The 17,458-nt window shown below is 41.4% G+C and overlaps 1 protein-coding gene across 37 annotated transcripts in view; it reads right to left on the bottom strand.

Annotated features, from left to right (window-relative positions):
* Positions 1 to 17,458, bottom strand: part of AKAP9 (A-kinase anchoring protein 9) — a 105,695-nt gene that overhangs the window by 680 nt on the left and 87,557 nt on the right. For all 37 annotated transcript variants that reach the window (XM_083467625.1, XM_083467645.1, XM_083467658.1 and 34 more), the window contains 17 exons: positions 16,949 to 17,410; positions 16,023 to 16,080; positions 15,751 to 15,872; positions 15,020 to 15,211; positions 13,760 to 13,948; positions 12,884 to 13,028; positions 11,608 to 11,803; positions 10,649 to 10,799; positions 9,153 to 9,821; positions 8,042 to 8,247; positions 6,171 to 6,282; positions 5,533 to 5,709; positions 4,312 to 4,512; positions 3,156 to 3,388; positions 2,331 to 2,416; positions 1,376 to 1,499; positions 33 to 172 (listed from right to left, as the gene is read on the bottom strand). In XM_083467625.1, the coding sequence (XP_083323751.1) occupies positions 33 to 172; positions 1,376 to 1,499; positions 2,331 to 2,416; positions 3,156 to 3,388; positions 4,312 to 4,512; positions 5,533 to 5,709; positions 6,171 to 6,282; positions 8,042 to 8,247; positions 9,153 to 9,821; positions 10,649 to 10,799; positions 11,608 to 11,803; positions 12,884 to 13,028; positions 13,760 to 13,948; positions 15,020 to 15,211; positions 15,751 to 15,872; positions 16,023 to 16,080; positions 16,949 to 17,410 (3,463 nt within the window). The remainder of the gene's footprint in view (positions 1 to 32; positions 173 to 1,375; positions 1,500 to 2,330; positions 2,417 to 3,155; positions 3,389 to 4,311; positions 4,513 to 5,532; positions 5,710 to 6,170; positions 6,283 to 8,041; positions 8,248 to 9,152; positions 9,822 to 10,648; positions 10,800 to 11,607; positions 11,804 to 12,883; positions 13,029 to 13,759; positions 13,949 to 15,019; positions 15,212 to 15,750; positions 15,873 to 16,022; positions 16,081 to 16,948; positions 17,411 to 17,458) is intronic.

Here is a 17,458-nt window from a genome sequence, read left to right as displayed (position 1 = left end):
GAGAGCAATAATTTCAAAAGAGCAATGTTTACCTGACTGTACACTGCCAAGCCGCCTCTGCAGAGCCTCCAGGCGGTTGATATAATCTGTTAAAGCCCTGTCAGGATCATAATTCTGCAGCTGAGAACATGCGAGGGAGACTGGGCTTAAATCGGTGTGGATGCCCTGGTACCTTAGAATGGAGAGAGAAGCAACAAAAGAGGTCAGTTGCTGTAAAGTGCCTTCAGGTTGTAGAATGTGACAAATACTGCAAAATAAGCAAAACTCTGTTCATGATTACTGAATCATACGAAGATATGATACAGAAGACATGTTACAGAAACTATGCCAAACAAGTGCAACGGGTATGTCAATATACAAGAAGAAGAAGAAGAAGAGTTTGGATTTGATATCCCGCCTTTCACTCCCTTTAAGGAGTCTCAAAGCGGCTCACATTCTCCTTTCCCTTCCTCCCCCACAACAAACACTCTGTGAGGTGAGTGGGGCTGAGAGACTTCAAAGAAGTGTGACTGGCCCAAGGTCACCCAGCAGCTGCATGTGGAGGAGCGGAGACACGAACCCGGTTCCCCAGATTATGAGTCTACCGCTCTTAACCACTACACCACACTGGCTCAATCCTCAGGCATTTATGCTGATCCTTCTGTAAAGGCCGTAATAACTTCCCTGCTGTCTGTGAAGCACAAGGCACTCTGACGATGCTATGTAAACTAATGAGAGTACAAGAGGGCAGCTCCCTCCCCAAGGAGCAACCAATCTAAAATTTGACATGGAGTATTAGGTTGATCAGATCAAAGGTCCAACTAGCCAGCCATCCCATTTCCAACTGTAGCCAATGACATGCCACCGGGAAGTCCATAAGCAGGACGCAAAGGTCAACGCTGCCTTCCCACACCCAGCATCTGGTACTGAAAATGTGCACAGCCTTTTATGGGGTGTGTAGATTCCATTTATGAATTTGTCTGTTCCCTTTTAAAAGCTATGGAAGTCACTGGCCCTTGCCACAGTAGTATGTGGTAGGTAAATCCATTCATTGATTATGTGGTGCAAGGGAACATATGTTCAATTGCCCCGATTCTACTACCAATACATTTTGTTGGTTGAAACCCCCCACCCAGTTCTAGTGTTTGAGACGGGGACATGCATTTTCGGCATTTTCTCTCCTTGTAAGCCAGTATTCATGCCTAAGGAATGGCTTCCTTGGTCAAGTCAGGGTCCAGCATTCCATTTCCAGCAAAGTTCACAAAACATGGCATAAAGAGGACAGCCTCTCTTAGCTTGTTTTGTCCCCAGTACCTCTGAAAATAGAAGCTACATGCTAATTTGCTTCAGCAGCCCATCACAGACATGCAAGTAAAGAACAAACACTGATATTTACCTATGCTGATAGCTTAGAGGAGATCTAAGTGATTCCAGCTCTGATCTAGATCTGTAAGATGAATGCCTATGTTCTCCAAAGAGCTCCAGACCACCAGGGAAGGAATCAGGTCGCAGGTCATTACCTATGTAAACAAACAAATTAACTTTCTGCTAAAGAGAAGCAGCAAATTAAAGACTCCCATTTCTGCACACCAGCAGCATTTAATGAACTTGTTTCTTGTAGCTTATGGGTGAAAATCATTGAAACGGGTGGCCTTGTTTACAAATCATGCTGTCACCATTCAAGCCTATGCTGTAGCCATGAGGGCTTAGAAGTATCACCTTAAACCCGCAAAGTTTTGTTTAATTTACAACTCAGAAGCTGAGCTTTTCCAAAGAGGTCAAAGTATAATTTCTGGGCTTTGCTTGCTGGTTCTGAGCATTCAAATACAGTGTTCAAAACTCTCTTCTTAAATCAACACTGGACTCTTTTCACAAAATACAGAAATTTGAGTGTCAGGATAATCTCCAATAATTCTTCTTTTCATGCTACATGATTGCATTTTATTGCCTGTTTAAAGCCACAATGTCTGGTTTTGCAATTTAGAAGAAAAGCAAAAGCTTCCCCATCCACTGTGTGAATGTGTGACTTGGCTCGGGTTTGTATTCTACAGCACAGAATTTTAAAAATGTGCTACTTTGCATCTATTTATTTCCTCTCTCTATAAAAGATGGCCATGGTAACACTGGTGTGATCACTTTAAGATCATCTGAGAACCACCAACATACGATTTCAAGAAAGCTATCCTCATATATGCATGACAGACATACACACACTCTTCTCTGGATGGGGGAAAATGTCCCTCAAAAACCAAATCATTGGAAAAGTTTATCTCATTGCTAAACTTAAAAAATGAGACACTGGTCTCTAGGACTGCCAGACCTTAAAAGGGAATCTGTCAAAAATTATTTACCTGTGTTCTGGCTAAAACCATCTCTATTGATGCCTGTTAAACTATAACCAGTTACTCGGTGCCATCGACGAACTAGAAACTTCATTCTGCAATTTGAAAATGAACAAAGAAAGACTTGTCTAAACATTTCTGATGCAAACAACAGGATTAGAATTCTCCATAGATACATGAAACAGTCTTACATAGCCAATCTCTAAATCAGCTAATGCAACTTGCTGGGCAGAGCAAACCAATGGCAGTGGGAAAGAAGTGCCAAGTCTGGAGCGCTGTCAATCTCATGCCACCCAGGGTCAAAGGGAGGGGGGCTGTGCTTTCACTTATCAGGAGAGCTGAAGATTCAAAGCCGCCTCTTGGCCTGTCTCCCTGATCAGCTTTGGAGAAGACACAGCCACAAAGGTTCCTGCAGCCACAATCAAGAGGCCTCCAGGAATGGAGTTCCTTCTCTGCTTTCAGAGAAAGATCACAGGTCCCTCGGGATGAACTTCCAGGGACCACAGCACTGCACCCCAACACTGCTTTTGTAATACATTTTTAAAATAATGTAGGCTTGTTTTTTGTGAATATAAACATAGATAAACTAAATAATAAGTTGTACAATTAGTGACATTTAGGAGAGAAAAATGAATCATGTTTTCTTAGGTACTGCGAGTAGAACACATGCCATAGAATCTCTTGATTTGTTTTCTGTCCATGAAGCGTAACTTTGCAGTGACACAGGGGCTCAGATTTAAATGGCGTGGACGCCTACTTTCATCATTTAATTTCTTTACACATGCAGATCATGTATTTAGTTCACTTATACAAAACAAATGTCCTGTATCATACCTTGAAATTGCGATTAATACTCTAACTGCTGAGCGGAACCGAGTGAAACTCTTTGAACGGCGGGTGATCACCTCTAGGTCTGTGTAGGAAGGCTGCCCAACCATTCTGGCAAGGAGGGATAAGGTGGCATCTTCACACTCCTGAAACCCGCCCAATAAGAGCAGCAAATATTTCTTCTGGTATATGAGAGCCTTCCGAAAGCTCTCTGCTCTCAGATATCTGCCATAAATTCTCTAGAAAGGAAAGGAAATAAAATAATGTATTAAGAAATAACACTCTTTGTCATGTCTGATGTCCGAATGGAGGTCATTCTTTCCACCTATCCTAGGCCAGGAATGGGGAATTTTGTTGGACTACAACTCTCACCAGCCCCAGCCAGTATGGCCAATGGTTGGAGATGATAGGAGTTGCGGTGCAGCAATCTCTGGAGGGCCACAGCTTCCCCAGCCCTGTCCACTACCCATGCGGCTCCTGAAGTTCGTATTGCAGTTTGAGGAGCTGCAACTTCAACCTTAACTGGCAAAGTGAAAAGGCTCCACTTGAATGCAGGATCTTGTTCCTCTGAACTTCAACCAAGTGCAGAACGGCCTTTTCCTTTCATTTATCCGAAGGAAAAATCAGAAGAAAAACAAAAGAAAGGAAAGGAAAGGAAAAAGAATTTGGATTTGATATCCCGCTTTATCACTACCCGAAGGAGTCTCAAAGCAGCTAACATTCTCCTTTTCCTTCCTCCCCCACAACAAACACTCTGTGAGGTGAGTGGGGCTGAGAGACTTCAGAGAAGTGTGACTAGCCCAAGGTCACCCAGCAGCTGCATGTGGAGGAGCGGAGACGCGAACCCGGTTCACCAGATTACGAGTCTACCGCTCTTGCAGACTAGGATGTGACAGGCCAGGGCTCATATCTCCACTCAGCCTTGAATCGAGTTTGGGCCAGTCACAGTCTGTCAGCCTAAGCTACCACACAGAGTTGTTACAAGGATAAAATGGCGAGTGAGAGAATGATGAAGGCCACCTTGAGCTTCTTGGAGAAAAGGTGGGATATAAATGCAATAATAAGCATTTTGCCTCAGATTAATGCAAGAAGAAAAAAATCAAGTAATATTCTTAACAACAGAACAAAATGTCCAAACAGCAGGCGATGAAAGGCCTCTTACCTTTAAAGCAGCATTTTCTGAATCTGACCCCAGTTCTCTCAGAAAAGCCTCATTCCTTAATTCTGCCCTCAGTTTGGCCAGCTCTGCTTCGGCCTGCTTCAGGGACTGTTGCAGAATCCATTTCTCTTTGTTCCAGAGCTCTCTTTCAGAAGCAAGGAGAGTATCAACACTTCCTCCACTGTTCAGCGACAGTCTGAAAGTCTTGTGAAATTTCAGAAGAAATGCAGAATTAAGTCCACCGGTACCAACAAGGCAAACACCAATTTCAGGGGAGGCATCTTCCTCAGGTCTAGGAGGGGAGTAAAAGTTTAAATCTCCCCTCCAGCAAAAGACAGTAGCTCGGTGGTACAGCATCTTGCTTTGTGTGCAAAAAAAGTCTGAAGCTCAATCCCCCAGCATCTCCAGGTAGGGCAGGGAAAGAACCCTGCCTGAAATCCTGAAGGTATTGCCAGTAGGTATAGACAAAATTCATCAGCTATACAGACCAACTGTCTGACTCAGTATAGGGCAAGCTTCCTAAACCTGCTAGGATCCTAAACATTGTTTACCAGCCAGCTAATGAGTGCAGAGAGAACGCAAGAGAGCTCCTCAGCTGGTTGCTGTCAGTTGGTGCCCATTGAAACACAGCCAAGCAAGAGGTGGGTGGGGGAGAGAAAGCAGCCATTGTAAATGTTGATCCGGTTCATGTTGCCCGAGACAAGGCAGAAGGGCTTCAAATCCTATAGGGGACTCTTAATGATACAGTCTGAGAAAGATAGGAGTATGGCCAGCTGCCAGACAGCAGAATATAGGAGACACAGGAGAAGTGGGAGAAGGTAAGGGCAGGGATGGTGAAGTTATTCAGTCCCAGCCATTGAGGGAACAAAGCTGGGTGCTATGCCCAGAGGTCAGGTAGCAACGGAAGGGAGTGACCTAGAGGAAGAGCTAACAGGCATCCCTGTGATGAGATGGGTCTTGATTCCAGTTGGGCAGGGTTTCCCATACTTGGGTCTCCATCTGTTGTTGGACTACAACTCCCATCATCCCTAGCTAGCAGGTCAGGGATGATGGGAACTGTAGTCCAAAAACAGCTGGAGACCCATATTTGGGAAAACTTGCGTTTAAAAATGTGCAAGTTAACAGCAATGCACTCAGCTTAAGAGATGTATGACTCAGTCCATCTGGACGAGTACTTAAGGTGAACTGAAGGACTATTTATATTCAAATTAGGTAGAAACATACCGAGTCTCCACACGGCCCTCTCTGCTGGTATCGTCTAAGCTCCTCCTCCAGTTTCATGACTGCATTTCTCAAATTGTTCTTCTCCTCACTCAGTCTGCTGACAAACCCAGTTAATTCAGCATTCTGTTTTAGTAATCTTTCAGTCAATGAAGCAGAGGATGGCAAGTCTGAACTTATCTAGATAGAAAAACAAGTAGTTTTCAAGTAGATCAGTTTGGCTCCCAAGAATTTTTTTTTAAATGCTACAAGATCAGGAAGAGTACCCACAATTGTTCTTTAAATCAACTTCGGAAAAACTTTCATGAAACAATGTAACAAAATAAAACAGATAAATATACCTATTTTATTATTTTGCTAAATTTTGATCTCTTGGGAGCCACCTTGAGCTCCCCGTATTTAGTCAGTAAGGCAGGAAGAAATATTTTAAATAAATTAATAATAATTTTAAATGGATAGAGTCCCATACTAGGGTAAACTGAGTTCCATCAGAATTCAACAGGACCTATGTCCACAGAACGATGTGTACAGAATTCACACAAAATGTAGCATGTTTTGAATACACACGTTAATTTATCAGGCATACATACTTATGACATTTTGTATCAGAAACGTCTTGAATAAGTGCTAATTTCTCTCACCTCTGCTTCCAGGTTGGGCAAGCCAGACAGCATTTGTAACTGCAAGATAACTTCTTCAATGTTATTTTGTATTCCAACAAAGCCTTCATCATCTGCTTTTTCAAAAGGTAATCTGGAATAAATAAAAACAACTGTTAATTTAGGTAGAGTAACAGTATGCATATAGGTATAAATGTAGCATAATGCAAGAACTAGTACCTAGTTTTCATTTCTGTAGTCTAGCTTTCAGAATTCTTTAACATAAAATTAATACAAAGTAATTGCAAATCTAAACTGTGGCTAAGCGCTATGGCATCTTCATGGTCTACATCACTGTCCTGAAGATTTAAACTTTTATTCAAGAATTTATGTCATTTTCTCCTGGAAAGCTGTTCTTTAACTTATACCAGGGGTGTGCAAACTTTTTTCAAAGAGGGCCAGATTTGATGAAGTGAACAAGTGTGAGGGCCAACCAAAGTTGTTGAGCTTTTCTTAGGGTTTTACCCCAGGAGATTGCCACAGGGACCAAATTAAACCAACCGGTGGGCTGGATTAGGCCCGCAAAACGGACTTTGGACACGCCTGACTTATACCATATATAAAAAAAGGATAAAGGACCCCTGGATGGTTAAGTCCAGTCAATGGCGACAATGAGGTTGTGGCACTCATCTTGCTTTCAGGCCAAGGGAGCTGGTGTTTGTCTGCAGACAGCTTTCTGGGTCATGTGGCCAGCATGACTAAACCGTTTCTGGCACAACGGAACATCGTGACAGAAACTAGAGCGCACGGAAACACTGTTTACCTTCCTACCACAGCAGTACCTATCTACTTGTACTAGCATGCTTTCGAACTGCGAGGTTGGCAGGAGCTGGGACAGAGCAACAGGAGCTCACTCCACTGTGGGGATCCGAACTGCCAACCTTCCAATCAGCAAGCCCAAGAGGCTCAGTGGTTTAGGCCACAGCGCCACCTGTGTCCCATTCCTGGTTTTGATCCCCATCATCTCTAGTTAAAGCATATGGGGCAGCAACACAGGATATGATTTCTGGATGAGGTCCAGAGAGTCATTGCCTGCCATGGTAAACCTCCCTGGGCTACAAGGGCCCATAATGGTCTGCTTCTGCACAAACCGCTTCAACTCAGGCAGTTTATTTGGGACATCATGAAAGGGAAGAAAACTGTTACTTTTTAAGTTATTACCCCTGGAATTTAGTGGCACAAGTCCGTTTGACTTCCAAAAACGTTCAAAAACCAAGGTGCGGCTTCTGATTGGCTGCAGGAGCTTCCTGCACTCAACCGGAAGTTGCGGGAGCCACTCGGACATCAGGGTTCCAAAGAATGTTCGCAAACCGGAACACTCACTTTCAGGTTTGTGGCGTTCGGGAACCAAAACGTTTGACTCGCAAGGCATTTGTGAACCAAAGCATGACTGTATTTAGCTAAGTTGTGCTCAAAGGAGATCTATTGAAACTAATGGACCCAACTTAGTCATGTTTATTTATTTCAGTGGGACTCCTGTGAATAAAATGTACGACTCTGTGCATCTTGGGATGGGCTGCTCCACCTCAGTCAACAAAATATTTTACCTCCTCGTATTTAAGCAGGCGATTCATACATTTTGGCATTGGTAGTAGCCAAAGTTCACATTCAGAATGACCTAACCCCAAAAGGATAGCACCTTTCTGATGTCAATCAGAAAAGCACGTTATCTCCTTCTGAAGCAAGGGGAGGATCTTTGTCGCAAAGTGAACACAGTCAATTAAATTCCACAACCCCCAAAGTGTGGCACGCTGCTAATATAAAAGAGCCGACCACCTTAACAATAAAAGGGTAAGCTGAGTCATTGGTTTCTGAACATCCAGTTATTGTCAGTAGTAAGAAATCACTCTAACCTTTGGGCAGCTTTGTTAGCCAGATGTTTCAATGTGGAAGACACACTTATAAGCTTCTGTCCAATCATCTGCAGATCTTGAGATTCCTTGGTAGCATCTCCTATGCCAACTAGGGCAGAACAGGACAATTCTTTTGTTTCAACTCCTCCAATTTTCTGCTGGAAAACCCACTTTCTGGTTCGCTCATTAGTTGTATCCCTAGTAGTCTGTACATGCAAGTGTGGGGGGAGAGATTGAATTTCCTTATTTAGTACAAAATCCTATTATTGAATTAAATGAAAGGACTGATAGGACTATCTTAGACATGTAACATTAAAATATACCAATTTGCATAATTACAAAGAACAAATGGTGATTTCATTTAAATAAAGGCTGCATTAAAAAAACACCAACCCAACTATTAGTAGCTTCAAGCTGCATTCTTCATGATGCAAGGCTATTTAGAAAATAATTTTCAAATAGGTATACAACATGTACAAGGACATTAGCTACATAACAATATATGAAATATCCTTGACCACTGTATAACTGGCTTAGATGAAGTTAAGCACCTCACAAACTTTTAGGTGCTGTTTTTAAAAACGATCCTACTTATTTTTAAGCTATTGTTATCTGTAACTGTTGCTGGTTTTTATTGGTCTTTTCTTTCCCCCTTTTTAGTAGATTTAAACTTCTTGTAAGCTGCCCTAAGCACAGTGGAAGGGCAGAGCAGTGGCGTAGCGTGGGGGGTGCAGGGGGGGCCGGCCGCACCGGATGCAACATCTGGGGGTTAGGGGGCGCAAATCCACGGGTTAGGGGGCGCAAATCCACGGGTTAGGGGGCGCAAATTACTTGCCTTGCCCCGGGTGCTGACAACCCACGCTACGCCACTGGGGCAGAGCATGAATTATCTTAATGAAATTTATTAGCATTCGCAATAGCAATTTTTGACAAATGCTAGGAGAGCTTAATGAAATAACTAAAATTTTGCTTTCATTGTCCTTCATTCCCCCCAATGAAAAGCAATTTTGATTCATGCAGTTAAGACTCAATGATCTAGACATTACCAATTTTATTGGGCAATTAAAATCACTTGCAATTTTGAACTTTTATGTTCTAAAAGCTACCATACCTCATTTAGATTCTGACATTCTGCTTTTTCCACTTTTACTCCCGGCTCTTCTCTCTGTTCTCTTTGCTGCAATTCTTGGATTGTTTCTTGCAATTTCTTTTCCTCACATTGCAGCTGATGAACCTGTTGTCTCTTCTCCCCAAGCTGCCACTGAAGATCTTCTACCTTGGATTCCAATTCGTGTACTTTTTTCTGTGCCAGGATGTTAGCATCTTGCTCAGTCTGTAGAGCTTTTCTTTGCACCTGCCTCTCCTTTTCCATCTGTTGTTTCAATTGCACAACTTCCAATTTATATTTCTCAGTTTCGCTAACCAGGGCAACTATACAGTCATGCTTTTCGTCCAGTTGTTTTTGCAGATCCTGGAGTAATTCTTCAGCTGGTGTAAGAGTTCCATCCTGACTTTTCTGGTCAGCTGCCTGAAGCTGGGCACACAACTCTTTCTCCCTTTCTAGGGCACTGTTTATCTCAAGAACCCTGAATCTCTCAGATTCCAGAAGTACCTGAAGCTCAGAGTTACAGCTGCGCTCCTGGGACAACTGGGCTGCATTCAACGTTTCTTGGGACTGGATCTTCTTTTGCAAATCAGTTGACAGCTCTCTCTCCAGCTCCAAAAGATTACTCAGTTCCGCAACTTTTTGTTTCTCATTTTCAAGGGAATATTTCAAATCCTTCCAAAAGGAAAAAAGAAAATCATACACAACTGTCTGAATGAATCTGAAAATACAACTTGAATGTTGACACTACTGGGGCTGATGTGATTCTAATTCAGGGCTTAACCTAATGCTGGAGTCTCTTCATTAAATATTCCCCCCCCCCCGACTCCAATAAAAAGGATTAAGGTACATATTACAGATGCAGACCTGCAAATATCTCAGCTTAAAAGTCTTGTTAGAAGAAGAAAGTCCTCTGCTGTCTTTTGGGTGCCTACTGAGAATGTGCTGAAATGTAAATTTATTTCTGACAACTTGAAGGGATTCAGACTCCCACCTACTGGCATATCAAAAAAACCTCAGGCATCATTTGGCAGCCGAGTAGATTTAAACTTGGTACAAAGGAAGAGGAGGAGGAATAGTTCACATACTTATTAGACGTATACGGTCCATCATGGGAGAGACTAGCATGCTGGAACACATTCCTTGTATGCACAAGGTCACAGGCTTACTTCCAGGCATCACCAGTTAAATGGCTCAGATATAGCAATGTAAAAGACCTCTGCCTGACACTCTAAAGAGCTACTGCTAGTTAGAGTGGACAATACTGAATTAGATGGACAAATAAAAAGTCCGACTTTGCGTAAGACTGCTTCTCATGTCCCTAAAAGAATGAACATATGGCTTCAGGTACTGAAACACACAAGGCCACACACTGTCAGTCAGTGCACCGCTTCTACTTCCACACCTTGCTTGCTGCATCATTATTTAGTTAGATAAAATCTATAGCTCTGTATGACTACATTCCGCACGCTCAGAATGTTTTAAGGGTTAAGAACTGTTACCTCAAGCTCTTCTTTTCCTCTTTCTTCACTGCGTTCTATTTTAGCCCTTTCTTTCTCCAACGCCCATTGAAGCTCTCTTGATTTCTTCTGTTCACTTGCCATGGTGTCCTTGAGCAAATCTAATTCAGCTGCTTTCCCCTTAAGTTCGTTTCTGACAAAAGTCAAGATAAGGTTGCCTTTATAAACCTTTTTCAAGAAAGTAACTAGAACAGGATAAATTATTCACACATGTGTGGACACTGAGTGTGAAACTACATGTTAAAAGGGAAACATTAGGTTGTCAATTTCATCTTTGCCTCCTAATAGTAATGGGGGGTGGACATTTGTTTAGGAAGTACTGAATCCTTCCTTGTCCACTAATTCGACATCATCCCAACCCTTGGTGTTTGTGGAGTTAACATGTTGTTCCTTGTAGAATATTTTTTCTTAAGCGTCAGCAAAACGAGGCAAGTCAATCTAAGGGATTATCCACCCTTACCTTTTGCCCCTCTTTCCAAGTTTTTTTTTTGGTTTTTTGCCACAGATGTTTCCCCATGTAAACCCGCTCTTTAGTGGTCAATCAGAGCAAGCGTTAATTCAGGTATCTGTGGATTGCTATTTTCTCTGATTGACCTTTAAAGAGTAGGTTTTCGCAGGCAAAGCTCTGGAGCGAAAAAAAGAAAAGAAAAGAAAAGAAAAAAAGGATGCTAAAACATGGAGCTTTGAAGCACAGACTGTGCCTGGAAAGAGTAGAAAAAACTCAGTGTGAATAAGCCCTGATTTAAGTAATTAAACAGATTAAATAACCAACCTCATACCACATTAGCTATTATAGCTATTACAGTTAGAGGTCATTGGTTTTTTCTATAATTAAAAACCAGAGAAGTCAAACTGACTTTGTATAAAAACTTATGGATATATAATTTATATTGACATTAAACTTCAGATTTATTATAGGACCCAGCCAATGAGAATCTCACCTGATGGCTTCCAGATCTCTTAAGTGCTTATGCTGGGCTTTCAGTGTAGTTTCCAGTTCCAGTTTAGTCTGTCCAAGTTCATTCTTCAGTTCTGCAACCATCACCCTCTCAGAATTCAGCTGCTCCTGAACCTCAGCTGCTTTGTCCTTTATATTACTAAGCTCCATTTGCACTTCCATGTTGTACCCCAACAATTCTAGAGAATATGCAGTCAAACAATAAGTAACTGACTGTACACACTAATCCTTTATGATCGGAAAAAACGCCCTGAGCAAAATGGCTGTAGCAAGTCCAATATACCATTTATAAAACACGTTTCAGCAAATGGTAGCAAAGAAACAGGTACACATACATATATGTCAAGAAAGGCAGCATTAGCCTGAAGGAACAGGAAGAGACAGTTCTTCCATGGCTTTGGGATATCGCCAAGAGGGATTTGGCTCCCCTTATTGCTCAAAGGCAGGAAATAATGTAACTTCACAGGAAGTTTTGGACTCTCCCTCCCTTGAAGCCAGTTCCTTTCATGCCTTCACTCAGAACAGACCCTTGACATACCTCTCTCATCTTCAGTCTTCTCCTTCCTCAAGCTTTTTGGCAAACAGTACTGTAGTGTGACTGTTTACCTATCAGTATGTTAGATTTCTTTAGTTAGTGTGACTGTCTCTGTGCTTGCCTCAAAATTGCTCTTAGTCACAAACAAATATCGGCTTTATTTTGCCCTATTAAGTAAGCCACCCTCTCCTCAGTCTGTTGTCTATTCTCTGCTTTTCCTTGTGCCTCTTCATCTAGGCAAGCAGCCTTCAAAGATGGGAAAGGCTTTGGGGAAAAGCACCACCTCACCCACCTCCAAGGCATGTGTGCTTCAGAGTCTGTCATCCAGATTATCGAGTGTTGCAGAGGTCGAGACGTAGAATGAGGGAGAAGGTGCCTAATGAGGTAGACCCAATGGCACTTGAAATACAGTGCTCCAACTACTATATTGCAGGTGCAGTTCAAAGCGGTAGCAACTGTGTGCATGCCTCAAATTTGTCCCACATTAGACAAGTTTCTCCTGTGGCAAGGTAAACAGTGTTTCCGTGCGCTGCTCTGGTTCACCAGAAGCGGCTTAGACATGCTGGCCACATGACCCGGTAGCTGTACGCCAGCTCCCTCGACCACTAAAGCGAGATGAGCGCTGCAACCTCAGAGTCGTCCACGACTGGACCTAACGGTCAGGGGTCCCTTTACCTTTATGAATATATAAGCATACACAGCAACACAGAGTCTTATAAATTACCATGACATTTTGGCTCCATTTCTAGTTCTCCCCTTAGATCAGTTCTTCTGTTGTTCAGCTGAGCACGCAATAAATTGATTTCCATTAACAGACTTCTTCTATCCGCATTCTGAATGCAGTCCACAGCAGTTCTCTGAAGTATGTGCTGTTATCAATTAGAAACAAAAGAACGAACAAGAACACCAAATGAGTGAGCAATAACCCAGATTATTAACTAAAATGTGTCTTCAGTAATCACAATTTAGCAAGTTATTGTCATCTCAAGCATTTTATACGGAACATTGTGTTTGCCGCTGAAGAGCACATAATGCAAAATATGCAGGATTTCATCAAGGGATCAGTAATAACTATTAATGTTTATAGTTTTATCATTTCTGTGTGGTGATCTTCAGTAACAAGTCTTCTACTTTTCTTAAACTGTATTTCTATAAAATAAAAGCATTGTGGTATCACAATAGCATGACACTACATCTTTATAGAATGCTTTTCAATTTACATTTTTAAATGAAGGAAATATTCCTGTTGCAGCAATTCTATATATATCTACTCAGAAGTAAGTTTCAATGGAGCTTAGGGGGTACAAAGGTATAGGTGTGCAGTCAAAGATGGAAAAAGTTTATAAACTACAATTTTGGAGAAAGTTCAAAGTTGACTCTCTGGGAACAACCTTAGCAACATGGAAGGCATTTTCAGATGAAGCAGTATATAAATTGTTCCCCCGATATGCTTTTGGACATTGGATTGACAGGCAAGACTGTGGAGCAACAGGCAAGACAATTGCTAGGATTTAAAACCGCAATGTGAAGAGCTTCTGTAGTAATTTAAAAGTTTGTCAAGAGAGAATCACAATTTTTGCCGTACATGAGTAAGTCTTACCTGTTCTTGAAGTCTCTTTTCCAACAGATCCACGATCTCCATTACATCTCTAATGCCCATTTCAGCCAATTCCATTTGAAACGCTGCTAGAAGAACATCCTTTTCTTTTTGAAACACTTGTTGAACAGCATAGAGAAGTTCAGCTCGCCAATCGGAGACACCTTCAGAAGATTCAGATCCTGCATAAAACTACAAAGGCATGAATGCAATTAAGTAGTCATATCATCACGTCAAACTTTTTTGTTGTTAACTTTCATTGATCTGGCTTTTAACTTATGCATACTATTGTGGTCATCAGTAATACTCAAAGAAGCTGCATATATGTTTTGAGGTGGCCCAAATTGCTGGAACAGATTCTGAGCTAGCTGCGGTGGTGACTGGAGTAAAGCTTGTGGTAAATGTTGTGGCAGAACATTTGGAATCTGGAGACAACTGCACTTCAGTGTGTTAAGTGTAACAACTGGGGCCTGACGCCTCCGATAATATGTGTGAGTGCTAGGTCCAGTTTTTGTAAACAACTGAGAAGCTGAGTAAACTCTCAATATAGCTGTTGTTGGGTTTAGTTTTGCTTAGAGGGCCAGGGAAGGTGAGCCGTATTGCAACCTCCTGTTCATTTTAGGAGTACTATTGTGCTGGATTCTGCATTAAACATTGTCATTCTTGACCCTTTTGCCCTTTGCTTAATTAAAATAATAATTAAATCCAACCAAAACTGTAACAAAGAATATGACCACATTCTCAGTTTGATTGCTTTTGTATATGACTGGCTAGTCTTTATTTTTTGTTATTTTGGTCTTGGCTCTTCTGCCTTCAAAGCCACTTTTGAATCAAAGGTATTTGAAAAGCTGCTTGTGATTTTGGTAGGTTGCTGTTCAAAGCAGAAAAATCAGAGGTCCTGCTGAGTGTGTACAAGCTCTCTGGAGCTTGCATGACTTGGGCTGTAATTCTATATACACCTTCCTAGGAGTAAGTCCCACTGAACACAATGAGATTCACTACTAAGTTGACCTGTATAGGGTTGATTTACATATGGCAAGAATTAGATCAGTACTTTCTTATCTCTGCTTGCAATGGCCAAACTTAAAAAATCACTTGCATACGATTTAGCAAGGATCTTAAATTTACTTGCAGTCAATTTTTCGCCCTTCACAGCCCTCTTCTATCAAAGAATGCACAACGGATATTTCACATTAACCTACGTAAAGAAAAAGGCATCTAGTACAAACCATGAAGACTAAGCAGTTTTGCGGTTATAATTACCTCAGTGTCCCTGTGAATCTGCATTTTTGCAATTACATCCTTCAAAGATGAAACAGTGCCCAAGAAAGCCTTACGTTCTTCTAGCCAAAATTCTGGGCCTTGTTTAAGGGAATGTACGTTACTTTCCTTATAAGGAGATTCTGAGAGAGAGATAATCTGTTCACCTTCCCGATGAATAGCTCTTAGCAATCCCTGTTAAAAAAAGAAGACAAAAGCTGTTATAAAATCATGCTGTTTGCTGTTTACCATTCTGAGCACATCATATCAAATCAGCCATGCAAAGATAAAGGGGCAGTCCAAAGACAATGGGGAGCCACTGTCCCCCTATGTGCTCAAACTTGCACGTGCCTTAGGCTTGAACACTCTCTCCCTACCTTCATGGCTGTAAAGAAGAGATTGGAAGCGATCACTTTTCAGTAACCCAAAGATCCTCATTTTGCCCTACTCTTTGAGTTTATGACTTGCTTTGAAACCATAGTTTTTTTAAAAAAACACAACACCTCAAATTTGGAAATAAGGGGGAATTGTGATTTATTTAAAAATGGAAGTGAAAGATTATAATTTTCTCCTCATTATGCTCAAACTGGCCCAGAGCAATGGCTATAACCAAGAGGAAATGTTGGCTCCTCAAACAGTATGTATGTTTTTCTGTTTCTACATCTCCCCTCTAATCTCTGTAATAGTTGTTGCAAGGATTCCAGATTATACTGGTATAAAATCCCCTTATTTACCTTTATTCCCTTTGGAAGAATATCTGTTGATTCTTCACCTTCATCTCCTATTCCTTCTGATACAGCATCTGATCCTTGGCTTGGTACAAGATATGCTCCTTGGCTCCAGTCTGAACTAGAGTCTAAAACAGGCAAATCATTGGTACAAATCAACATGGCTTCTGGAAAGGGAAATACTGCCAAACGCAGCAAGAGACAGGGGACATTCTCAACCATATTTGGAGATAGTGGGAATTGAATCTGCATGCAGAGAAAAAACATTGTTCTCTTACCACTGGAGCATCCATCTCTAGCGTTAGAAGATGAGGGTTGCGCTATGCCAGGGATCCCCTAAAATTCGAAAAAATAAATAAATCTAAAGATCAAGATTGAGTTCACTGTAATAAACTGATGAACAGAAAACAATAACAAAAGCAACCAGCACAACTACTAGTTGTTGTTGTTTTTAAAATACAACCACATTTCATTATCATCTACAAGGTCAGCACAAAAGCAACCAACTTTCCCAGCTTAAATTCAGCTTGCTTTCAACAATTTATAACATCTCTGCATTCCAATTTACACCAGCCACTGAAAGTTAGAGGAAAAATTATTTGAGGCCCACTTTAAAATGTTGATTCCATTAAATCCCTGACTAGCACTTCATTTTATGGGAATCCAATTCATGTCCCAATAAGCTATCCACAACCTTTCTATAAAAAGAATAATAATAATAATTTTATTATTTATATCCCACCCATGGAGAACTAATCAGTATTCCTCAACAAGGGCAGATTCGTTCCCCAAGGGCCTCCAGATGGCGAGTCCTACCATAAACCCTTTCAAAGCCCTCCCAGACCCCTTTCCTTATACCCTCCCTCTCCTCTTATCCCTATTAATCCCCAGGGAACCCTAAATAAGGCAGCTATTTCCTATGAAGAGTGCTAGTTTCAGAAGCACCATATGTGCTCACTTCTAATAGCCACGAGTGCCACAAAAAGAACATCATCATCTGCACCATCTATGGAAGCCCGCAAGAAAAAGGTTGGACATTTTCCTCACATATCACTGGATTCCCCTGGACTGATGAGAAATTATGGAAATTTATCTGATAGTGATAGAACTCCATGAGGCTATGACTGGTGCAACACCCTTGTAGGCATCCTGCAAACCCTCTTATTGAAAATGGAAGTGTTGTGACATTATTCATAATACACACCTCTTTATCTCTCAGGGCTTCTATGACATCCTTCAAAGTGTTACATTCCTCCGTTAATTCCTGCACTACAATAAACTGCTCTCTTTTTAGTGCATCCGATTCCGAGATATGCCGGGTCTCCATATCCATTATTTCAGCAGCATGTAGCTCCTGCATTTTATCAATTTTTTCACTGAATTCTTTGATGATTTCTGCAACTTCCTCTGCAGAACACCCATTCTGTAAATCAATCTGAATTTCCTCATTTTTGACAAGGAGCTGTGAAGTTTGGTTGCAGCTGTTGATATGCAGGGCTTTGTCAGTCTGACATGATGCATCACTTCTATTGATACAAACACCCTCTGACTTTTCAATGCACTTTTCCTTTCTCACATAATTTTCAATTTTCTCTTCTGCCTCAGCCAGCTTATCTTTGGTTTGCCTTAGATCTTCTTCGAGACGAAGTAAACTTGTTTCTTTTACCTAGAAATGGATCAGAATTACAGGTGTTTCAAATGCCTTTTTCAAAGC

This window comes from Podarcis liolepis (assembly GCF_965112155.1).
Source record: "Podarcis liolepis genome assembly, chromosome: 12".
Taxonomy (NCBI): Eukaryota; Metazoa; Chordata; class Lepidosauria; order Squamata; family Lacertidae; genus Podarcis; species Podarcis liolepis.
Note: the sequence above shows the minus strand (reverse complement) of the source record. Positions and strands in the feature narration are given on the sequence as shown.